At 37.4% G+C, this 26,256-nt stretch overlaps 1 protein-coding gene across 2 annotated transcripts in view; it reads right to left on the bottom strand.

The window, feature by feature from the left end:
- Positions 1-26,256, bottom strand: part of KCNB2 (potassium voltage-gated channel subfamily B member 2) — a 401,787-nt gene that overhangs the window by 362,463 nt on the left and 13,068 nt on the right. For both annotated transcript variants that reach the window (XM_009243863.4, XM_054561765.2), the window contains one exon: positions 8,601-9,272. In XM_009243863.4, the coding sequence (XP_009242138.3) occupies positions 8,601-9,179 (579 nt within the window). In that variant the 5' untranslated portion in view covers positions 9,180-9,272. The remainder of the gene's footprint in view (positions 1-8,600; positions 9,273-26,256) is intronic.

Below are 26,256 nucleotides of genomic sequence, written 5' to 3'. Positions count from 1 at the left end.
AGCCAAAAATAAATACTATATAGGTGCAAAGTCTGGTATAGTTCTGATGTTAGTTCCTAGTATCTCCTGGAAAAACTTTAGAGAGATGAAAGCAAATGTCTTCCTCTTCCATTTTTCTATTTCCTGCCTCTGTGCCAGTTACTACATGTCTCTGTTCCTCATTCATCCATAAGTAGCTGTTTTATTCTAGCTTCATTATGTTTGTGTTAAGCCTGACATAGCAATTGCAGAGAAGTCTCAATCTCTTCAAGTCCTTCAGTGTTCTGCTTATAAACTCTAAAGTGATCATCAACTACAGTCCAGGAGACACTGGGAAAGGAGGTTAAGAACTGGAAGTTGCTGATAGATACAGTAAGTACAACTTGCCTCTAGTGCCCACATACTATGTGGAACAGCTTGCTGGTGTGGCTTGGGGTCACCTTCATCTTTCTCTGTCCTGCTGCAGAGGGAGAAAGGATTTTAATGACCAAACAGGCTGTTAGTGGGCAAAAATAATTCCCAAGCTTACTGCTATCTTAAAAACCTTCTACCACCTCTTAGAATACCGAGATAGAATATTTTCAATGAGGGATGTGTCCTGAGAGCTTTATAAATCTCTACTATGCCACATAATCTCCCTTATAAATGCAGTAACATTTAACGAGAGCTAGTGCAAATAACAATGAGGAGAAAGAAACAAATTGGGTAAAGTGGACAGCATTGGGTGACCAGCTAAGCTCGCTCACTCTCAAAGTCACTAGCTCCTACACACCAGCTTACATTATACATAATGCAGATTTATGCCTCAGGGCATTACAGATTACCAAATGCCATGGAACTCTGGGGTTATTCTCAAATAGAATCAAACCACCAATGCTAAGTCAATGCTCAAAACAAATGGTTATTTCATGAATTGTACTTTATCAGCTGTTTTGTTTTTTCCTATAGAACCATGTTTTGATCACAATTCTTTTCAAATCAATTTTGTTAATTATTATAAAGGAAAACACCTTCCTTTATCCGAATGATCAATTCAAATGGGTATACAGACAGAGTCTCTCAGTTAGGAATGGCTCTTACTTGGGATCAGTTAGCAATGTCAGGTAGGGCCAGAAAGGCAAGTTTTAAAAATTATGAACATATTTTGTTTATGAATTTCAAACTCTTTAAAAAAAATTATAAGATTGTCATTCGTTTATTAAAATAATTTGAAACATTTTGTGGAAAACAAAGCATTCTTTAGAGTTACTGTGATGATTTAAAATACATTTCTTCTAGTTCTATTTTTTGCTCTAAATTATTTTAAATTTTATTTGAATAATTAGTGTATGTATTTCTAGTGGACTGCCTCTTTTGTGGAACAAACTAGAAATGTAGAGGAATTAAAAATTAATAAAGTGCCCAAAGCTGTTTAGTTCCCATGATTCAATTTATGCAATATTTAGCATTCAATAAAATATTCAATATTTTATATGTGATATGAAATATTCAATAAAACTGACTAATTCAACATTCCTTAACAAACAATCCTATAGGTTCTCTGGGAAGAGAATATTTTGTTTCATATTATATGCCAAATATGTCTATAAAATATAAAAGTGGCTAAGAAAAAGGAAAATATCAGTGGCATTCAAAATAGCATCTTCTCATGTTTAGTCCCAGTATAACTAACTGCTGTTTCTATACGATATTACAATCACAATGCTAATCAATAGTATGAGTATTAATATATCAGTATATACCATATATATCAATGTATCAATCCTTATGAGATTCTCTGTAACATGCTGGGGCGGGGGTCGGGGGGAAGCTAAATAGTAACAATATAAATAAACATGGATAAGACAATGACCAACCATCTCCTTGAGGAATCAAAGCAATTTCATGTATTTATTAGATGAACTTGCAGATTGAAGTTCCACTAGAGAACACAAATGCTTAAAAGTAAACAATATGGGGTGGCTACCTGAAGTCCAGGTATATGCCCCACGGGAAATTTCTTATAAACTCTTAGCATTTGGAAAGTATTTGTTTGTCTTCTTCCTTTTAATGATAGATAAAACTCAGACAAGAACACCTAATCAAAAACATTATTCAAACCCTTCTAGAGTCTTCCGAAGTGGAGAGTGTTAAATATTGCAACCTTCCTTCATAATACTTACGCTTACCTAAAAGAGTAGATCATTTATTTTACAAACTTTCTCACTTGAAATAAAGAAAACAAACCCACTAATAATCAAAGCAGTGTATATAAATTTTCAAAGCCAGAATATGTAAATACTGTTGATGTACTCTATTTTGTGATAACACTAAGTAATATAGAAAGAACTCCTTTTTCAACGTTGAAAATGATAATTAATGTATTTATTGAAGTTTAAAAAATAAAGCTTGAAAAGAATCTGATGTCTTTTAGTATTAATGAAAACTAATGATTTTTCTAAAGAGATAGAAAAACTGCTTGGAAATTAAGACTGGCCCTCTTCAGATGCAACCAAGAAGCAAAGAGGAACCAAAAAGTGCATGATTCTTCGGTAATTTACTTTTTCAAAAATATTCACTTGCAAGGTGATGACTTAGTTCATTGTGCAAACTGGGACACTTTGAAGAGTAAAAAGAGATGCTATTAATAATTAGACTGGGACAAAAGGCATTAGCCAGGACTATCTCCATAACCTATGGCACCCTAGGTCACAATGGGATGTGGGGGTGTGAGCTTTTTATGACTTCCTCTTCTTCTCTTGCCCTTCTCTCCCATGATCAAACGTGGCCAACTGAACAGAGTGGTGAGTTTTCAGGGCAGCCTTTCCGGGAAAGCAGAGAAGCATGGATCTAGAAATAGGATCGCTGCAGCTAAAAAACAGAATATTTGAGACATTTAAACCAAAACCCAATGGTGTTTTCTATTTTATCTGTTTTATTTTCTTATGCCTTATTTCTTTCAGGTTTATGACCTGTTAGTCTTCATGGATGATACATTTTAAGAAAGGAAAAAGCAAATCTTCAAGCTAAACCTCTGCAGATTGGCCAAGTTCTTTTAAACTCTATCATCTCCTGTTAACATCTCTGAACTCTTATGCTATATTGTTGGAAGAACAGCAACAGCTTAATCTGTACAGATGGGATGCAGAGAGGAAAGGGAAAGCAAGGAAAATGGTAAACCACCAATACAGAAACAGTGTGACTGGCATGCTAATTAGCCCACTGCAGATAAGAATGAGAGTACTGTGTAGTACACAGAGGTGCCTCAATGTAGAGGAGAGCACTGCACGGTACACAGAGGGGCCTCAATGTAGAAGAGAGCACTGCACAGTACACAGAGGGGACTCAATATAGAGGAGAGTACTGCACGGTACACAGAGGGGCCTCAATGTAGAGGAGAGCACTGCACAGTACACAGAAGGGCCTCAGTGTAGAGGGGTTTCTGTGTTGTTCACACTGCATCACTTCATGTTTTTGGCTCATTTGTGGTTTTAATGCCTATTGTTATATTTTCTTACCACTAAGATGGTCATCAGAAAGCTAAACAAAGAGTGTTATACAGCCCAAGCTGTTCACTTGACTGGATCTACTTACAAGCATAACATGTGAAAGTTCTGTTCTTGAATTGAAAGAAAATCATTTATGATTCTGTTCCAATGCCTTCCTTCATTTTTCATTCAACACATTAGAATAACTGATCCATATACTATAAATAGAATGAGAATGTTATGTATTTTTTCTTCCTTGATAAGTACACAGGAGTTTTTGTTTTGTTTTATTTTATTTTTACTATTGCTGTGGCTTGAAAGGCCTACACTCTAATTTAGTTGGAATAGGGGGCTAGTTCTCAAGGAGTTATCAACAGGGCAACCAAACAGGTACCAGCATCTAAGAAACTCATAATTTGGACCCCTGGCTCTGTGGAGAGCTGAATTTCCAAGCACAGACTGCCCATCTGCCACCAGCAGCTCCCTACTTGATCCAAGGATGGCTAAGGTCTCCTGGCCCTTCAGGTGCCGTGCTGCACCATGCCAACGACAATGGACCTGTGGATGTGTGCAGGGAGTAAGATGCAGGCAGGAAACGCGGTCATCTCCTTCCCTCCGTCCCATGCATGTTCAGGGGGAGAAAACTGGTGCTAGTGAGGAGGAATAAAAAAACTTACATAGTACCATCATTTGTGGCCCTCTGAACTCCATTTTTCAATTTAACTTAATTTTTCTCCTTAGGGAGCTATTGATGAAAAAAAGTGTTGAAATATTTCTCTAGTCAATCATTCCCCCCTTTTCTTAAGCTAAAATAAAACCAGTTCCTGAGGGGCACAAGATATGCCTCTGTGTGTGTGTGTGTCTGTGTGTGTGTGAGAGAGAGAGAGAGAGACGGAGAGAGAGCCAGAGAGAGAGAGGAACGGGGAGAGGAGTTGGGGGAAAGGGAGGGAGGAAGTGGTGGCTACGGATAAATGAGGAAATTGAGGAGTGGGAAGCAGATCCTAAACCATGCCCCACTTGACCTGTATGCCTTCCTGAAAAAGCTGCTGGGTGCCCTCACTGTTTGGTTCAGATGAATAGAAATGTGTTTCCGCAGATTTTGCCTCCTGCTGTTCTTATCCAATAAGGGCTGCTTATGTTCTAGCTTCCTGACCTGACACCTGAGATTAGCCTGTTGTCTGGCACTGCCCAGCACACACATCCACTTATGCTCTTAGAGTGAAGCTTCCCTCAGAGGACTCAGCCATGAGCCCAGGTAGCTGAATTTGCCAGAAACCCAGCGATTTCCTTTGTTCTTGACCTTCTTAAGACATCCAAAGTGAGGGCCCTGTGTGGTACTGATGAGTCTAGTTTCTTTCAGATCTCAGGTGGGCTGTGCTACTTCCTGATTGTTGTTTCATCTTGAAGGCTGAGAATATTGCCTGCCACAAGCCCCTAAACACCTCTTAGACTGAAGTCACTATATGCAATATTTACAGGGAAATAGCTACTGCAGTTTCTTTGGGAAGAGGCCAAGGAAAAGAGAGAAAAATGTTTCCAGTCCAGAGACTGACTAAATTGCCCTGGCCTGGAAGAGGTACAGGATCAAGTCAAATTCCAATTTTTGCCCAGGAAACTGGCAGCAAGTTGAGCCCTTTTCTTCCCCTTGCACGATCCTATGAAAGGCACACTAAAGCCAGCAATTCCTGCCATGGTAACCCAGGGAGTTGTTCCAGTCATGCCCTGGGCCCATTCAGCTGAGCCACACATTCACAAACCATCTCAAATTTAAACTGTGTACATTATTTCTATATGAGGACATGTACAGTCACCAAGATACACTGACAAGAGTCAAAAATGACAGAGTCCATCATACAGATAAAAACCTGTGTCCCATTGCCAAATCACACCATATCCCAGAGAACTAAGAAATAAGTATTTCTATTAGCCCTGTCATTATATTTTGAATAGTACAATTATATTTCATGGTTTTCTATACACGTGCAAAAATGTTAATTTGTTAAATGTAATATTTCAGATATACCACATTGTTAAACCCTGTTTTGGCTTTTTTTCAGTTATTAATACACCAGAACATCCAAGTAAGAGAAGTGGCTCCTTATGTGACAGCAGGGAACATGTTCCATAGGAGTTGACTTGTTATTGTCAGAGAAATACCCGAAGACAAAAATAATAGGTCAGTTGACCTTGTAATAATTTTTTATATCATAGGGGATGCATATAGCATGGGCTGAACAATTATTACTTAACTGATTATTGAGTATTTTGTTTCATATCAAAGAATAGATATTTTAGCCTGTTATGCAACACCTGATAGAGAGGGTCAAATTTTTCTTTCCATACTAGGGATCTGGCAAATAATCTTATAGCTTTTATACTTTCTTCATTACAGGAATCTATTAAGTTACATAAAAACCAAAAGAGAAAAACACAAAAATATTTTCAATAATATGAAATCCCAGTTAAAGATAAGAGAATATTTTAAGAATATTTTTAAATTCTGGAAAGAATGGAGTGTCTAAGTATCTACTTTAATGTGTGTGGCACACATACAGCATATGTTCAACTAAATTACCATACTGAATAAGCAAAAACTGGAAAGGCAAGGTCCACAGATATTCTGCTTTAAAGCTATCTTACCTCCTTAGCAAGTGAGGACGAACACGAAGGTTCCAAGCATTCCTATACAAGGGCTTCACAACATAGAAAATAGTCTGATGTACCCATACAATAAAGTAAATAGTGAGGGCTAGAATATCACTCTACTGCAGCTGTAATATTACTACTTTTTCTTAAGTTGTGAAAATACTATCCACACATACCTGCATTACCACTCCCCTCACCAAGAATTACTCCAGAAAGAAAAAAACCAAGTTATAGGACTCGAGAAGAGTACAGGAAAAGGTAGTGGTTTATATAAGACATCACACAGAGCCATTTTAAAAGGCTCTAAACCTCAAACAAATGAACAATAATTTCACTAAACTACTATATAATCAAATGTAAATAATTTCCATAATATTTCACTATTCAAACAGAGAGGAAAATGTAGACATATAAACAAACAAACATAAATCCTGTATGGAAATTTAGTAAAGAATCAACTTATAGTGAAGATTGACTTAGCTTGATTAACAATGTAGAAACAAATTTACCATTTATAACTACATAAAATTTTCCAAAACCGATGTCTTTGGCTGCTGGGTAGAGTTTGTAGGCAGATTTCTTGTCTATACATACAGACATAATTTGAAGCAAATTTAAATAATATGTTGGATGCATATGTAAAGAATGTAAAGATCTATTGTAATGAGCCATGGTCATAGTTACCTTCTTAGAGATTAAGAAATGGCTATTTCTTCTAAAATTTACAGATTAAATGAACTCCCTTATGTAGGAAATCAGGTTATTGACCTTATTCTATCCTTGTGAGAAATTCTTCAGGAAAATATACATATATCTTAAATTTTTTCTGTAACAGTGCTTAACTTTAGATATAGGTTAATAATGTCATTATGAACAAATAAACCACAGTAACCTTTCAAATTTTCTTTGACTTAATTGCTTTATTTTTATATAGTTGGCTAACTTTCTCTGGAAATTTTGATGGAACAATGATTTATTCCTTAGTTGCCTAAAGGCTTGAAAGAATTCATTTAACACCCACAATACTCACTTAAATCCAGAATTTGTCTCATTCATTTTCAAAATTCACTCCGTATTTTTAGTAGTAACTCGAGTATGTACCTAAACACTTGATATTGGAAAGAGCAGTAGCCTTTCTCAATCAAAACCCACAAATGCGGCACATTTTTTTTTTTTTTTACAAGTAAAATGAAAGTAAACAACTTATCCAAAACTACAAAAAAACCTAAAGTCTTCTATTTCCCACGAAATATGCATTTCTTTGTTATACACAACAGATATCATTTTATTTCACTTAGGTGCATGTCCTGGCTGGAAAGTAAAATGCCTTTAGAAGTCAACCAGAAAGAAAATCAAACAAAAAGCAGTTTTATGATCATCTGCGTTAGCTGATTATTTACATTATTTATGTGCTATAGATTATCATGTAGAATCTTAATTTCCAGTCAAAAATCTCATATGTTCTATTATAAATTCTGAAATCATTACTGTTTACAAGAGAGAAGATTTTAGAAAAAACAGTAAATCAAAAGAATTCATGTGATGACACACTCTTCCCTTCTCCATTCTGTACTCCATTTTCATCCATTATGCACAAAATGTCAATACTATACTCCTGCAGCTAAAGATGGCTTTTTGAATTTTTACTTATCATTCATACTGCAATACAGAACTAAATATATGGAGTGGAAATTGGTTTGAGCTAACCTTGAAAGCTCTAGATAAAATTAGACAAACAGAATCACATAGTTGAATTACATACTGGAATTAGTGACAAAAAAATTACTGTGAGATTTAGATATATGCAGTCACAATGGGAAAATATGAATTTACCTTCATTTTAAGCAAATATTTTATGAACTCTGATACATGGTAATACCTCAATTGTAAAAAAAAAAAATTTAACAGTCAGAAACACGCACTGTTAAAGGAGGCCTCACAAGGGGAGGTACGTGGATGCATTCTGGATATTGACTCATTTTTTACACAGCTTAATAAAACAGTCCCTTCCTCATGTGTGTGGCACTTGCCCTCTGAGCTACCTGGGGCCATGCTCTCGTCTCTTTCCTTCAACCTCTACATAGCCAGGCTAAGAGGTACACTCCTCTCCTTCCAGTGACAGTACCTTCCCTTTGTTCAAGATGGAGCTCAGGCCCTCGTCTTCCATAAGACTCAGTGCCTGTGGGTCTGAGCTAGGGCTTTCTCCTCAACCTCCAAGTCACCAACCTGATACAGCGCGAGGAAAACCAGGACTCTCTTTCATCCTCTGTTGCCCAGGCCCCTTTCTACAGATAATAATATTTATGAAAGGGTAATGCCATTTTATGTCATTAACCAGGATGAATGACTATATTGGACTAAATAAGATTTTGGAAAGGATTTTTTCACTGTCTGTGTAGCCACACTTTGTTCTGTGTTACCAAAACAGTAAAAAAAGTTATACTTTATAGAACGTAGGTAGCATCTTTTCTGACCACACACTGGTAAGCAATACTATGGGTTTCATACCTTTGCAGCCACTGATGAGTTAGGTTTCTCCAGCAAGTCCCACAGTTTCTTCCTTTTATCAGGGCAGCAGGTATTATCAAACTCTTCTCCTTCTCGCTCTCGCATAGTCTCTGCCTCTCGCCTCAGTTCTTCGTTCATTTGTTCTTTTTTTTGATGATATCTGGCCTGGCAGCAGGACTCCAAGTAGATCTCATCAATCCCCCAGTAATCAAGTTCTTGTCCAAAAGAAAGTGCACACATTTCTTCCATCATATGGAGTTTCCCTGTCCGGTAGAAATTTAAAATGGAAGTGAAGGCTCCTGGATGCCGATCAAAGAAATACTCGTTCTCGTTCAGATTATAGTCGTCGCACACTTCCAGAAGGCTCTCGTGTGTGTTGCAGTCTCGAAGCTTCCCCAGGCGCGTCCTGGGCAGCCTGTCCAGCGTTCTCCACAGGACTTCGTGGTTGAGGCCCCCCACGTTGATTTTAACTCTCCTGGAGCATGTTTTGCTCCGGATAATGTCCACAGGCTCTGGAGGAAGAGAAAGTGTCGACCTTGAAGTCTTCCTGTTTAAGCCCGGGGGAGCCTTTTCTGCCATTTTGAACTGGACAAAGCCGCAGAGCCAGGGTCCTTAAAAAATGAGGTCAACTGAAGCAATATCCCTCTGGGGCAGGCATTTCCACTGACAAAGCTGGAAGAAAGCAACAATCACTTGGTTACTTGCATTTTCCTAGAGTGTTTCCTGTTCTACGGGATCATTCTGTTGTTACAACCAGAAGGTACAATATTAACGACTAGATACTTTTGGAGATATATATCTTTGCTTTAGGATATAGGAAAGGGGGAAAAGACAACACAGTGTACTACACAGAAGAGGTTGTGTATTCAGTGATATATACCTATAGGCTGGCAACTCCCAAACATGTCATGAGAGACCTCTTTCTCAAGCTGCAGACTAAAAGATCCATGTGCTTGATCAACTCTTTTTTTTTGAGATAGGTCTCTCTCTGTGACCCAGGCTGGAATGCAGTGGCACCATCACAGCTCACTGCAGCCCTGATCTCCTGGGCTCAGATGATCCTCCCACCTCAGCCTCCCAGGTACCTGGGACGTGCCACCACACCTGGCTAATTCTTATGTTTTTTGTAGAGATGGGGTTTCTCCATGTTGCCCAGGCTGGTCTTGACCTCTGGGGTGCAAGCAATCCACCTGCCTTAGCGTTCCAAAGTACTGGGATTACAGAGTGAGCCACCACACCTCACCCTGATCAACTCCTTCTAGATAAACCACAGACATCTTAAGCTAAACTGACCAAGGTACCAGTCTGCCCAACCAGTTTCTGATCATTCTCCATCTCAGATTTATGGCCTTCCCCACCCCATACCCAGTCACCCTCACTAAAACTCTGTGAAATCCTGATCCATCCATCCACATCCAAATAAGCACCAAGTCTTACCAGTTATACCTCCTAACCATTGCTTAAGGCCTCCAACACTGTTACCAAGGTTCCCATTACCACAATGCTGGTTCGAACTCTCAGCGTCACTTGCCTAGACTTCTTTTCCTTTCTTTCTTTCTTTTTTTTTTTTTGAAATAGAGTCTCACTCTGTAGCCCAGGCACAATCTCAGCTCACTGCAACTTCTGCCTCCTGGGCTCAAGTGATCCTCTCACCTCAGCTTTCCAAGTAGCTAGGACTATAGGCTTGCACCACCATGCCTGCCTAATTTTTGTATTTTTTTTTTAGAGACAGGGTCTCACTATATTTCCCAGGCTGGTCTGAAATTCCCAAGCTTAAGCAATCCGCTGCCTTGGCCTCCCAAAGTGCTGGGATTACAGGTATGAGCCACCGTGCCCAGCCCTTGCCTACACTTCTAATACAGCCTTAAATTGGATCCCAAACTCGGGTTTTGTCCACCTAAAAACCATTCTCCACATAGCTATTAGAATGCTCTGCTAAGATACAAATTTGACCTTGCCACTCACATGCTTTAAGCCCTGCAAAATGTCATCATTATTGGAATTTTATTTTTGAAGTCCTACCAGCACTTTAAAGCCTAATTAGTCCTAGTAGGTCCAGCCTCCTCTCCACCTTCACTTTTCATCTTTCCCTCATCACTATATTCCAGCAATCCCAGACTGCACACAACATTCCCTTTCAAGCTCCTGGCCTTTCCATACTGTGTTCTAGAAACATTTTTCTTGTTTCCTTCTGACTAACTAGTATTTGCTTTTCAAGACTCAGCTCAAACCTCACCTTCTGGAGAAAGCTCTCCGTAATATTCCCACTCTGGGATCATGAAACTTCCACCATACCATCACAACATACCTTTCCCATAGTATGCTGGGAACTCTTGAGGACAAAGACCATCTTCTCTATTATTACATTCCTATCACCAAGGACAGTGCTTATACAGTGTAGGAGTTTAATAAATATTAAACAGTTAATCCATTCTTTAATTATTTTCCACAAGAGAGCTGACCAAAGTAATATATGTGGCCAGAAAATGCAAAAATGGAGTTATTGGGATCAAATATTAAAAATGCATCTGTGTTTATATGTTATGTTTGTATAATATACATCAGAATGTGTGTGTGTGTTGTGTGTGTGTGTGTTGTATGTGTGTGTGTGTATTCTTCTGCTTCACGGCTCTTTTCTCCTGTGTGCTAATTCTTTAAAGCATTATTTCTCTTGTCGTCCCTCTTATTGATCTGTTATTCTGATCTGCAGCAGCAAGCAACTTCTTAGTTATTTTCCCCTATAATGTTTTTGCAGAAAATCACAGAGCTTCAAGCAATTCATCCAAAATACCACCTTTAATGTAAAACATCATGTTTCACACAGTCAACAGTTTATACTAAAGGGAAAAACTATTAGATTTAAGAGGTCCTTATAATTAGAACTCTCTTCTAGGATACACACCAATTTCTGCATGCCTCTGGCTTCTCCATCCTGCAAGTTAAATTTGTTTATTGTTCTGGAGGCCAAAGATTCTCTTGAATGAATGTAAGTCAAGGTAATGAAAAATGTAGATGGACTATATAAGAAGTACTTCAAATGTGGCCAATAAATATACTTGCAGCAGGAGTTTTTTCAACTACAGAGTTACAGGAATATTTTAAGCATATATATATATATATACACACTTTCCTCACACATGACAAAAATGCTTATCTTTACAAAAATAAGAAGCTCTATAATGATTGACTAAGCAACTTAAATTCTCTGGGCTTGAATTTTCTAATCTACAAAATAAAGATAATAGTATCTATTTCATGTACAGTATTATGATGATTAGATGAGATTGTTTATGTGAAATGCTCACTACAAGGAGGTATATCTGAATAGAGTAAGAATATTCATATTTCTCCCTAAAGTTTGGTTTCCAAGCACTGAAAGAAAACTAAGATTAAAGTTATATTAGTGTCTATTAAATAAATTCTAGCTTTTAAGTTTTCTCTTTACATATATGTTCTGTCTTTCCCATTGAATTATAAAGGCAGGCCTGGGATTGTGGGTCCAAACTTTTCTCTACTGAGCCCTCAACCCACACATAACAGGCACCTCACAGCATCTGTCTTTGGTGCCACTGATGTTCATGTTCTAATTTTATATTCAGGTGATGATGAACTATATATATGTTAAAAATTGAGCAACACTATCAGGATCAGGCAAAAACAGCTGAAAATATTAGAGATGGGGCAATTCCAGTGATTAATCCGAATGTGGAGTCGCCACTAAATAACTTAGTTGTAGGTACACTGTCATCTCAACAATCAATCATCGAATTGTCCACATAAATAAACTGTGAGCTGATGCATTTTGAATTTGAATACAAATAAAAATAAAATAAATGTACTCTTTTTGAACACCATGTTTTATACTAATATGAAGAAGATAAATCATTTTTCAACTGATTATAATATCAGATAAGAGGTTTTCCAGGAAGAGAACTAACTCCAGAATGACACATATATCTCATTTGTTTGTGGCAAAGGGCATGGTGTGACTTGCTATTTTGAAGAAGTCATTAAAAAAGGAAATGCTATATCATAGTCACTGGTAGGTCACTATTTGTCTTAAATAATTTCATGTGCATTATGTATGTGAATTTTCCTTTTTGTAGGGTGTGTGTCTCAAGTGAAGAGAGGTCATAAGACTTAACTTTCAAAATATCTTCTTCACTGACCAAGAACTTTCTATTATAAGAGATCCAGTGTTGATTACAAGTCCCGCAATAAAAGACAAACTGAAATTCAAAGCCCTTTCTTCATAGCAGGGATAGAGAAACTAAGGGTGAGAAAATGGCCTGTTGATTTGATTTTCTTAAGACTTAAAAATGATCTGTTCTTATTATTGTTACCATGGTTAAAAGATTTTTTATTCTCCCTGGGCAGAATGTTCTGCTTGTTACCTGATAAAGAGTGCAGGCTCAAAGGCATAAGTTCCTGAGCAGTTGAAGAGCTGTGAATAGTGTTCCAAGTTAATCAGCCTTCAGAATAAGCCCATAATAAATGCAAGCTGCAGAGCATAGGCCCTGATCAACAGTGCCTTTCAAACTCACTGAGCCTTTCTGCTTGCCTGCTTGCCATTTTCCCTTCTATCTCTTCTTCTGTGGGTTTCTCTTACTTTCCCCCATGTCTGTTACACCACATGCTACCTATCTTTCTTCCTTCTTTCCCTCCTTCCCTGTCCTGATCCCTAGATCTTTCCATCCTCACAGCCACTTAAACAAGCACAAAACCAAACTGTATTTTTTCAGACTTGTACATACTTCATTAAGTTTTCTGTAGCCAATCTTAATACAGAGGCCTCCTAGGCTGAAAATACCTTCCAGGAGATAAAAACATCTAAACAGAATTGGAGGTCATATGGGATCATAAAAGGGGCTCTGTCTGAGGCTCAGGACACCTCAGTTCCACATTGCCCTCAATTGCCAATTGAACTTTAATTTCTTCACCCATTAAGTGGTAGCATATCCATGCCTAAAATTCTTCTATTTCCTATGACACTTAATTTTTTCCTTTCACTGTGATTCTGCCCCTTTTACCTCCCCATGCCCTCTAATCACCATCCTTACTTTAGATAGAAATAAACTTATCATGCTGCCTCACAGTCAATGAAACATTTTCCATGTCTAGTTTCTTGAGGAAGGTGGTTTTCATATTTCATTTCAAGAACCTTTACTTTAATATTTATCATGGCTTGAAACAGACTACCTTCAGAACATCATGAATGTTTCATTTATTTTATTTAGTGTTTAGTTGATTTTCTATCCTTTAACTTTTCATTTTAAATTTATGTCCTTTTCTGCCATATTAATTTTACTTCTAGCAATGAATCTGCCAGTTCCCTGTGGGTAAGGGTATTGTGTTTTACGACCCTAGAGTGTTCGCAAAATTTACATTTTTAATTTCAGTAATTAAAGTGGATATGATATTACATTTTCTCACATATACTTTTGTAAGTGAATTTATGTCTATCATAATGATTTTTTACCCCATAAAATTAATCATGTAGTTCAATTCTGTATATAAGTATAATATAAAATGCAATAATTCAATGCTTAAATTGTATAGATATTATGCAACTGTGAATAATTTATAAACATAAATTGTCAGTATAAACAGAAGGCACTTTTGTTTGAGACCTCAGGACACATGTTTTCATGTCAAGGGCAAAATCTTAGTGAATATTTTCTTTTGGCAGTTTGTTGATTTATTTCACCTTGTTCAATCAATTGAAAGTTAAGCTTGCTACAATCAGTCAGCCAGTGCAAATGTACTCACCATCCCTTCATTAGTCTTCTAGAGAAAAAAAAAGCAGCTCTGTAAACAATAAACAACAACAAACATTTGAGTTTTGCACAGCTGCACCCTGCTTCTACAGCAGCGTGGCATTATGCTGCCACCCGCTCAGGGCCAAAACTGACAAAACACAACTTTCTCATCATGGCATCCTAATTACAGCTTGAGGCTCCAGGTTTGGAGGGGGAGTGGGGTTTACTATAGTCTCAAAAATACCAGCATTATGTCATACACTTGACACTTCCTTCATGGAGCCAGGCAGGGTAAGTCACATGTGCGATCCTGTGAAGATAAAAAGCAAACCTTTCTAAAGTTGTAAGTGATGTTTAACATTTCATTTTTGTGTTGCTAGAACATGCTGAGCAGGCACTGCAAACAAACAGCTCTGAGACCTTTAAGTCTGTATCACTCCATATATAGCTCTAAGGCATTTTCTTAAATTTTCATGTATAGCATTAAGTAGTAAGTTTCTGTAGAAACTATGTTGCAAAGACCCACAAGATGATTTGCAGTAGATATCTGAAGAGAAAGGCATCGTAACTGTTAGGGGAAGATTAAATCAATGTATATTTTTTAATTTTATTGTTGGCTGCAATTTTTAAAAGCACCTCCAAAATTTACTAATAAAAAACAATAACATTATAGCAAGTTAAAAACGTATCATATATATATATATATATATATATGTGTATATATATATATATATATATATTTTAAAGTATGGTCCTGGAAATTTTCAGCTATTCTAAGAAATTCAACAAACCTGCAACCTGCATTACTTTAGAACCTGGTCAGAAATATTTAATAAATTTCATACTGTTTATTATTTTTTAATACATAAAAGTTCTAGGAATAACTGAAATGCTGTCCTTGTCCTTAGAAAGTGGAAGGTGACATTTCTTTTCTGCAATCAAAGGCTGCTAATATCAATTTGTTCCTTAAATTTAGAACAACTATATACTCCTTCGTTTAAAAAAAAATAGAACTTTTTTGGGAGGCCAAGGTGGGCAGATCATAAGGTCAAGAGATCGAGACCATCCTGGCCAAAGTGGTGAAACCCCATCTCTACAAAAAATACAAAAATTATCTGGGAGTGGTGGCGCATGCCTGTAGTCCCAGCTACTCGGGAGGCTGAGGCAGGAGAATTGCCAGAACCCGGGAGGCAGAGGTTGCAGTGAGCCGAGATTGCACCACTGCACTCCAGCCTGGTGACAGAGCAAGACTGTCTCAAAAAAAAAAAAAAAAATTAGAACTTTTATCCTTGATATAACCGATGCTTTTTTTAGATACACTCAGATGAAATCCTAAAAGCTTTCCTTTCGGTGGTCAAAGGAAGCATTGTGTTGCAATAAGAAGGGGACAAGACAAATAATAAATAGGATATGTAATATGAGCATCTTTCAATATCATAGCTGTCTCCAAATTTATAAATAAACTATTTTGCTTAGACCCATAATATAATTTTTCTTCATCAGGATAATTATTTAAAGAATTAGGCTCTAAACATATATGTTCACTAAAATTACAGAATAAACACCAGATTTGTCTTTAGAAAAATGGCCTTTTATAAAACAGCTGACCAGAAAAAAAACCTTTCTTTATTCTGAAAAATATAATATTGAATTATAAAGCATCTTGGACCTTTTATAGACTACAAGGTATAGTGATGGCTGGAAATTTTTAGTGTGCTTCAAAACACACACAGAAAAGGGCTCAAATTTTTATATCCACATTCAGCTATTCAGCTAGTGGGTTTTCTATTATGATGGTAAAAGTGCCCTTTACACTGGCATCCAAGGTGTGTGCTTCTAAATCTTTCCTTTTGCAAGTCTTCCCAGACTCACAGTGTAATGAAGGGGATAAAGATGAAAGGTGATGAAAAAAATAAGGAAGGCAACCAACAGAGAATCTACTGGTACTACTGAAAGGAATGGGAAACAATGGGCCACCCAGTAATATCCTGAAAAATAAATCACGAACTTCAGTCACTACCTGGTATTCCATGTGGATGACACAATTCACTAGTTGGGCGAATGACGTAAGTTTTACATTCCATTGGGATGCTTGGCATCAGGTAGACTTAGCCTCTATGAAACCCAATATGGAAATGTTCATGAAATTTGGATAGGATTTGAACAATTTGTTAGGTCTCTTCCAGTAAAAATTAACTTTTAGATCATGTAGTGATTGGTCTGAAATGTTTAGTAGTAATATTCAGGTACAAGGACTGTTTCTCAGTTGGGCTCTGTCTCATAGTGAAAATACACTTTAAATTATCATTCTGTTCCTATTTCTCCATAATCAAACACATTATATATAATGTACCTGTATTAAAAGCTCAAACACTGAGAAGTCTCTATGACTTAAGTATTACGCCATGCTTTATATACCTCCATGTTTTGAGACTAAAATCACAGAATGTGGCAGAAGGGAGTTTAGATATGATCTGGTCCCAATTTCTTTATTTACGTCTTTTAAAACTGAGGTCGCATGACTTGGCTGACCTCAGTCGATAGTTGCTGAGCTTGAACTAGAACCCAGATCTCTAGTTGTCTATACAAGTCTCTTTCCATTAAATTCCACCTCATTATTATTTGCTTTTCACCTTCTAGTCAGAGTTTTAAAAAACTTTTATTTCTTAATCTATCCCCATGTCAAAATACTAATCCAAACTACACCAAGTTGAGATGAGCTATCTCCTACATATTGTTTGTTTCAGTAAAGGGTATTGGCCGCGGTCAGGCAAATTAATTGTGTTCTTGCAAAGAGAGGTGCACTTCCTAGAACTGCTCTTTCCTTATCTCTGCTTCCCTAGCACTGGTTTTGACGGTAACAGCCTCCTTCTGCCCTGGATCTCTCCAGTCAGTTCTGCACACTACAGCCCAAACACCAGCAGGTCAGGGCCATCTCTTGTAGAAGATGCTCCCACGGCTTCCTGGCTCTCAGGATTAAGATGCATCACTGGCCGGGTGCGGTGGGTCACACCTGTAATCCCAGCACTTTGGGAGGCTGAAGCAGGTGGATTGCCTGAGCTCAAGAGTTCAAGATCAGCCTGGGAAACATGGTGAAACCCCGTCTCTACTAAAAATACAAAAATTAGCTGGGTGTAGTAGCGCGCGCCTGTAATCCCAGCTACTCAGGAGGCTGAGGCAGGAGAATCGCTTGAACCAGGTAGCGGAGGTTGCAGTGAGCCCAGATCACGTCATTGCACTCCATCCTGGGAAACAGAGTGGGACTCCATCTCCAAAAAAATAAATAAAATAAAATAAAATAAAATAAACAAAAAAAAAGACACAACACTATACAAAGACTTCAAGGTCTATATTTCACTTACTTCTGTGCTTCTACATGTCCCTTGCTGCTCCCCCCAACCCTCTCTCTCTCTCTCTGTTGTAGATCTTTCTTTCATTTCTTTAATGTGCTATTCTCCCTCTGCCACAGGGAACAGGGAATTTGTACATCTTTTCTTTCCCCTCTTCACCTTCAGATATCAACTCAAGGATCACATCTTATTGTCCCCTGACCTCCTTGACAATACAATAATCCTCTTATTGTAAGAACTTATAGAACCAGGTACCTTTCATCTCTAGTAGCATTTGTGATAACATCAATTTTATATTTGTTGGGATGATTACTTTGATTATTTGATAAATATCCATCTTCTTCACTAGATTCTAAGTTCCTGGAGGGCAGGGATCACATCTGATCTTATTCATCATTGTGCCCCAAGTGACGTGCAATAAATATTAGTTAACTAAAAAAGTAAATAATCAGGTTTAATTATGTCCTTCCTTATTTATTTAAAATTCAGTTTCCTCTCATTCCCACTACCTCGTGTTACCTGCCATTCCCCAAATTCAATATGACTTCCACGTATGAAATGTTCTTTTCCGCATTTTCCACCTAATAAACTTTTACTCATTATTCAAGATCAAGGATAAGTACCTTCCCAGAAAGAATTAATCCTTCCTGCTTCAGTGGGTTAGAAGTTTGTTTTATCTATTATAGTGCTTTTCTCATTATAACTATTCAATTAGAATCCTTTTTTATCATGCAGCAAATATGTATGAACCCCTACGCTGCTTGAGGCACAGACTCTGACATGGTGTAGCTTACATTCTCATGGAAGTAGACAGATGTTCTACAAACATGCAAGCAACTAACTACTATTCTAATAAAAGCAACAACAGCAAAGTACAAGTTGCCATGAGGGCTTAAACCTGAAAACATCTACTTGACGTGAGTTATTTAAAATTGACAAACATCTCTGTATCCATATTTGCATCTTTTGTACCTAGCTAGTGTGTCACCTAATATGAATGCTTAACACATGTTTTGGACTACCCCCCAAAAAATGAATGAATAAGTAATAAATTTCAAAGCACTAGTATCTTGTTTGTTTTGTTAGATATTTTGGTTAACACAATATAATACCAGTTATTATGGATAACCTCCAATTTATTTACAAGTTCTGATGACCTTTATTTGCCAACTTTAACAAGGTCTGTGTTAAAAGTAACAGCTGGATTTCCTGGAACTAGGTAGAGAACAACTTGTACATATACAAAACTCTCTAGTAATTATTGTTGCCCAACAATGGACAGTGCTACCTCAAAAAACTACCAGGCCTACTGTGTGGCAGTGTTCATGAAGACCCAGGTGATCACCTGTCAGGTATGCACGGGAGAAACTCCTAGTCTGTGGATGTTGACACGATGGCCCTCAAGTGCTTTCTGTCACTGCAATTTTATGGTTCTGTGGGATTTCTGTGTGATTACTACTCATCTACATCTTCCACTGGACTGATGAGGAATAGGAAAAAGTTGACTTTGGTAAATTTCTTAAGTTTAAAATGTGTACAAGTGAATTTTCCATTTCTCAGCTTATACTCACTCTTTCCTAGGAAAGATATTTCATGTCTGGTGAGGGTCTCTTCAATATGATGGCATTTTCACCAATTAAAAAATAAAGAAAAGTAAAAGAAAAGAATGTATCAAAGTTAGTGAGTCCATTTTTTTCTTCAAAATGTAAGCTTATACCTGTCAACAATTGTCTCTTCTCTTTCTGAATAATAGAATGTATTTCCATGTGAAGCCTCAAAGGAATAATCCTATAATAATGGAAATACATGCTGGGCAGTAATTGGGATGGGAAAATCATGTGAGGGGAAAGGTGAGAGTCTTTCCTGATGTACTCTAATCACAATACACAGGTGGTCATGTACTATGGTCTGAATGCTTGCATCCCATCAGAATTCCTAGGTTGAAATCCTGCTTCCCAAGTTGATGGTATTAAGAGGTGGGACCTTTTGGGGGTGATTAAGTCATGAGAGCAGGGCCCTCATGAATGGGACTAGTGTCTACAGAACAGGCCCCAGAGAGCTGCCTGTGTCCTTGACACAGCAAGAAGACACGATCTTTAAGGAAGAGGCCCTCACCGGACACTAAATCTGCCAGCACCTTGATCTTGAACTTCCCATCCTCCAGAACTGTGAGAAATAAATTTCTGCTGTTCATAAGTTACCTAGTCTAAGATATCCTGTAGTAATAGTCCCAAAGGACTAAGATACCATACCATCAGCCTCAAAGCAGACCACTTCCAAAATTCACCTTGGGACACTCGGCATAGCATCAACTGCAGGTTCCTTTTTTTTCTTTCCCTGACTACTCATACTCAAAACACTGTGTTCTAGATTCAAGCATGAAAAACAAGTTTCTAACAAATCAATGGTATTATGGAATTAATTTAAAAATTGGACTTTGTCAAAATCGATTGTATGCTTGACTTTTTTCTATTCATTATTAGATATTATTTCTATTCATTATTAGATAGAAAAGGGAAGAGGTTCCCTGAACTATAGACACCACCATCTCCACATTCCTTGGGAATAATGTTTTCCATCCATCCTTGTCATTAGTGAGGATCATTAAACAGCATTTTTTAACCATCCATCTGTGTATGGCACTTTATAAATATTCCTTCCCTCTCCCCTGCCCCCTCTCTCAACCTACCATGTGTCTCTGTTGTGTAAAACACTAGGAAGCTACAACAATAATAAATAATTACTGGTAAAAAAGTAAGGCAGATGGGCAAGATGACCTACTAGCATCTATGAATCTTAGGATGTTAAATTTACTGCTAGAAATATAATTCAGCAAAATTTGATAAGAAAATATCAAAGCATTTGGTGAGGAACATGAACTTATCGATTTCCATCAACATTTTCTAAAATAAAAATGTAAAAATTAGGGACCACAGATGGACCAACTGAAGCCCTGAGTTCACGTGACTTGTACCAGATGATGCAGTCTTGAAATAAATAATGAGAAAAACAGTGTGGAAAATCATAATAATTATGGTTGCAACAGTATATAACAGAGAATGTTACTATGGACAAAGGGAGAAAATATTCAAAAATAAACGAAGGCTATTATTCTCATAGAAAGGAGTAGTGTGGTTAAGGGTTGTGAAATTATGGATTCTATTTTCCTTTAAAAAAATTCTTCTTCAATATTGTTATGGGTTTTTTTCATTTTTTTTTCTTCAAGGAAAGAACTAGTTTTTCTGGATTCAGAGATGGTGATATTTAAAGCACTGTTTTTCATCTTTGCAAGCTGCATGTAGTCAGGATTATAATAAAAGAACATGTCGGTGTAAAATAAGCTATTGTGATGGATTCAGTTTTACAATTTGGATTTTATTTCAGCTTAAGATCAAAATGCCCATAAGTAAAATTTACATTTCCTAGAAGGTAGGGATATTCTTAGAGTTGTATCTGAAAGAGAGCCAAAGTTATGATCTCATTTGCTTTGTGAATTTTGTTAATGATTATCATTTTCATCACCTACCAAATATTGAGTGATTATTATATGTAGCCACTGTGCTTATTGCAGTTAATTCGCATGGTAAGAATTCTCATTATTTCTCATCCCTCCTTGGGGTGGGTATTATTATCTTTTATTTACAGGTTAAGAAACTGAGGCTCAGAAAGGTAAGTTTCTTGCTCACAACACAACTAGGAGGTGCTGCCTCCAAGATTCCAACCCAGCATTATCTTAATCCAAAGACCATGTTCTTGACCTTATAAGACACTGGGAATTTTCCTTGAATTGAAGGATTCTGGATGCCTATAATAAATAAGCAGAAATATGGGATCAATATTGAGCAATCCTAGTAGCACGATATTGAAGGTAAGAGTGAACACAAATAATTCCTGTAATATTTTGTGTACCCCTTGGCCTGAATGACATGTATAACATCTACTATCATGTTACAATTCTCTTATGGATACAGATGGTAGAATTGGTGACTGTTTTGGCAGCTCTGAATTTTTAAAACTAAACATAAGTTTTAGTATGTGACTTTCAGCAGTAATGCTAATAGTCTTAGTATTCAAGATTTATGGTCAAAATAGATGCCTACGAATATTTTTTAAATGTTGAAAATACAAAATTTATAGTTAGAAGGGGTCCACTCTAACTAGGTGAAAAACACTGGTAGATTTAAACAATCTTCCCAGGGCCTTTTCAGCATCAGGGCCAGTAGCTAAAGCTCCTGCTTCTGAACCTAGTTCTTCGTATTGGACTTTGCTACCACAGAGCACCAAAAATAAATATACAATTTAAACAATGGAAGAGAAAAAATGTGAAGCAAGAGTAATCTGACTATCTCATACCCAGTGAAACCTATAAATACTGGCGAGTTGAACCTTATTATTAATGATTCCTGGCTACAACATAAGTCTATAATTTCTACTATTCCAATAATGGTCAGAATGGAAAAAGACCATAAAATATAAATAAGAAATACTGATTTAGATCCATTATTCCTCTCTCATTCTGTCTCCTCCTTCCAAAACAATGTTACTTGACTGTCACTATATATTGAGCATGGGGGATGATGCAAAATTGGGTAAAGTAGCCCTTTGCTCTCAAGAAACCCACAGGATCACTGCAAAGAATATTACAGGAACTTTTGGTTTTGTGTTCTAGCATGTGTTTTGTAGACCCAGATAACATTATGGACTTGAATATGTATTTAACCAGCACCTAGTTGAAACTGTCTCCCTGATTTAAACGTATTGCTGTAAAAGAAGAGAAACTAATATAAAGTACCAGCAAATGACATGGATATTTTAATTCATGGGGCTTTGTGGAATATAGTATGCATTTATGGACACAATAGTCTTAGCCCCCATTTGTAATTTTAAAAACTCTTTGAGGTTTTATTAATTTGTTAATTCATTCAACAAATATTTATTGAGCATCTACTACCCATGAAGCACTGTATTCTGAATGTTATAAAATGCCTGCAATAAAGTAGCTCCCCAGATTTAAAAAAATGACAAAAACGATTACCATAATGTTCTACTTTAGCTTCATATAGATGTTTACAAATTGTGTTTATTATGCTGGAAACTATTTGGCTGGGCTGGAATGAAACCAGAAGCCAAGTTTAAGAAGTAGCTTCTTAATAGCTTCTAAGCTTTCTATGTGCACTCTTTCCATAAAGCCTAATGAAAATGCTCTCCTTAGATTTAGAAAAAAAAGTAGGATTCCAAATTTAAAATGACATTTATCTCAAAAGTAAGTTAATATTTAATGATAGCCTGATTAATAATCACGATTTTATGAACTGGGAACATTTAGCATGAAAGCCCTGAGACACATTTGTTCTAAACTATTCAGACTAGGGAAAAAGGAGTAAAGATAGACTCTTTCTTTGAAAATGTTACTTTATTATTATATTTCAGATTTTTGCCTTCTAAACACCACATTCTTATTCTGGTATTTCCTCATTAGAAAGTTTTTTTATTTGTGGAAAGCAGGGCAAAGAACTCAAGAGTCAGACAAATGGGCAATTTCAAAAGATTAAAAGCAACTACCATGTTATCTAGGTGAAAACTGGGAAAAACCAAGTGCAATGGCTTACGTTAAATTCTTCATATATTGATATTGAAATTATTATATCTGATCAATATCCAAAATGTATGAATCAGCAAGCCAAGAGCTATCATCATTTCTGAGATTTTGTTGTTGTCGTTAATGATTTGAACTGTATTTGGTCTGTGTGGTTTTTTTTTTAATTTTTTTGTTGTTAAGGATCTGAACTGATAAAACAGCTTATAGAAATAAGCACAAAGGAAAAGAAATGAATGTGCAAAAGAAAAGGAACCTGTTAAAGGACACAGTGTTGTATCTTTGTCATTTTGGACATCAAAAAAGGAAACAGTAAGAGAGGAAGGAGAGAAACAAAGAAGAGGGGAGGGTACAAAAAAAAGTCCTGCCTGGGAAAAGCAGATGTGAGACAGTCATATGACATAGATACTTACAGAGAAAGTGTTCTACATGTGTACAATACTTCACATTTTGTACAACCTGCCTAAAGATAGAAATGCCCTCAATAAAGAACAGTGCCAGTGGACAGAAACAAGAGAGAGTTCATTCAAATCCCTTCAATAGGATGTACCTAAGAGACACTCATCAAAGTCAAACTGGCACTGGGCACCAAAGATTGCTTACATGTTTATACAGTAAACTGGAGGCCAACACTGGTTGTAAATGAATATGTCTAAAATTTAAACCATACTGCTTTTGAAACTTAGTTTCTTAAGGTAGTTCATGCTAATAATAGTCTAGACCTATATACTATCTAGCATGGTAGCCACTAGTCACATGTGGCTATTTCAACATAAATCAAATAAATTTAAAATTCAACTTCTCAGTCTCTCAAGTTATGTTTCAAATATTCAATAGCTCACGTGGCTAGTGACTACTGTATTGGAGAGCACAAATATAGAACATTTCCATCATCACATCAAGTTCTATTGGGAAGCACTGGTCTAGACAACTTTCCTGTGAAGTTATGAGCCTGAGTTCTGTTCTTAAATAAGTTCTGTTCTTAATAAGAATGGCAGAAAAAATTCTGTTGGAAGAACATGTTTTGCCTTGATTGCGTTTCTACCACCTTCTACCTCTACGCCCATTCCCAGCAGTGGTATATACCCTGGGCCTCCACTTACAAACTCTACTTCCTCTTGGGTTTTAGGACCATCCTGGTGCCTGTCAAGAAGAATATAAAGGGTTCATAAGTGTAAATAGCGCACGGTCATGGTTTGGCGCTTCATCATCAGGCAGACTTGCTTTGGTCCTATCCTGCTCTACCCTGAACAGCAGTTCTTGGGAACTGGGCTCCCGGTTCCATTTTACGACCTAGAACTTGACTTGGGCCCCAGCTCCATCCATTCCTTTACTCATTTATTCAACAAACAAATAATAAGCATCTGCTATGTGCATGGAGTTGTGAGAGGTGCTGTGGATAAAGAAGTGCATGAAAGCGGCAGTCCCTGCCTTCACTGAGTTTATATTCTTGCAAAGGATGCTGATATTAGTGCGAGAAAGCTGATATTAAATGAGTAAATACCTGAAATTTTAAAGTTAGATTTGGGGTAAGTGCCATAAGGAATCAGGGTGCTAGAAGACGGCATGATGAGTCACCACCCCTGCTCTGGGAGCCAAGAAGACTTCTTTGAGCGATTGATTTTTGACCTGAGTTCAGAGACATGAGTAAGAATGTATTAGGTGAAAGTGGGAAGAGAGAACATCCCAAGTAACTATGCGAGACGGCCTTCTAGCAAGAAAGCCCAGGGCACTTCAGATGAACTAAAATAAAGCCAGAAATTGTAACAGAAAACAAGGGATGAGTGGTGCCTGAGATGATGCTGGCAACAAGGGGCCAGACTGACCAGAGCCCATCATGTACAACAGCTTTCTACTAGTAATGCTTTGGGAAATGAAGGAGGAATATGGTGGCCCCCAAGTTGAAGGTTTAGGACCTTATCCTAAGAAAAGTGGGAAATCATTTAAGGGTTTTAGGTAAATAAGTGACACAATCAGATTTGCTTTTTGTAAAAAATAAACAAACAACAACAACAACAAAAGGCAAAATTAATTGAGAGGACAAGAAAAGAAGCTGAGTCCAGTTAGTAAGTTATAGTGGAACATCAGGAAAGTGGGGTTGGTGCTTTGGTGATGGCGTAAGAAATGGTCCTGTCCATTGTGCCTGGATCCCTTCATTAATGAAGTGAACATCACCCTGTTTTCCTGAGAATGGAGATGTCTTAACTGTGTAGGCCCCTGCTAGCTATTTAAAAGAGGCTTCTCCCTAAACTCTATGTCCCCTCCAGCGGTAGCATTCTGAGCCTATGGGGCTGGACCATTCTATCCCTGCCTGTCTCTGTCAGCCCTGCCTGTCTGAATCTCCAAACATCGCCTGCTCCCAGACACTGCTTACCATATTCGGCCAGGACATTCCCTAGGAAGAAAGTCTAACTTCCTGTCTACTGGGATTGCCATCTGTCATTTGCTCTATTCTCTCCAGATGCCACTTTCCCATACCTGGCTGATCTCCTTTTAGGACTGGCTTTTCCTGACTGTCAGAAAATAGGAGCAGGGAGTGTAAAAAGAACCACATAGCTTAAGACCTGGAGTCTGCAAAAAATAACTAGGTGACCAGAAGCAGAGCACAGAATTTATCTCTGGGAAATAATGACAGCATAATGTCTCAACTTCCCCAATTCAGCACACCACAGCCTGCATGCTGCTACTCCCCATCCCTTTCAAAATACTCCACAACCCAAAGAATTATCAATTGTTTGGACCTGGGGCAAACTCACCGCAATTAGCACTGCAAGGGATCTAGGGGTTCTATGTTTGTTTTCAGGCAGACCATAAGCCTCGCAAGGGTAAGGACTAAGTTTGCATAACCTCATGACCTAGCAGAGTACTTTACACCTTTAAAGTGTTTAATAAATATTAGCTGAATGTGCACCTGTAAAAAGCTGGCTACAATTTCCAGCCAGTTAGAGTAT

Source organism: Pongo abelii, chromosome 7 (genome assembly GCF_028885655.2).
Source record: "Pongo abelii isolate AG06213 chromosome 7, NHGRI_mPonAbe1-v2.0_pri, whole genome shotgun sequence".
Taxonomy (NCBI): domain Eukaryota; kingdom Metazoa; phylum Chordata; class Mammalia; order Primates; family Hominidae; genus Pongo; species Pongo abelii.
This window is presented reverse-complemented; position numbering and strand designations above follow the sequence as displayed.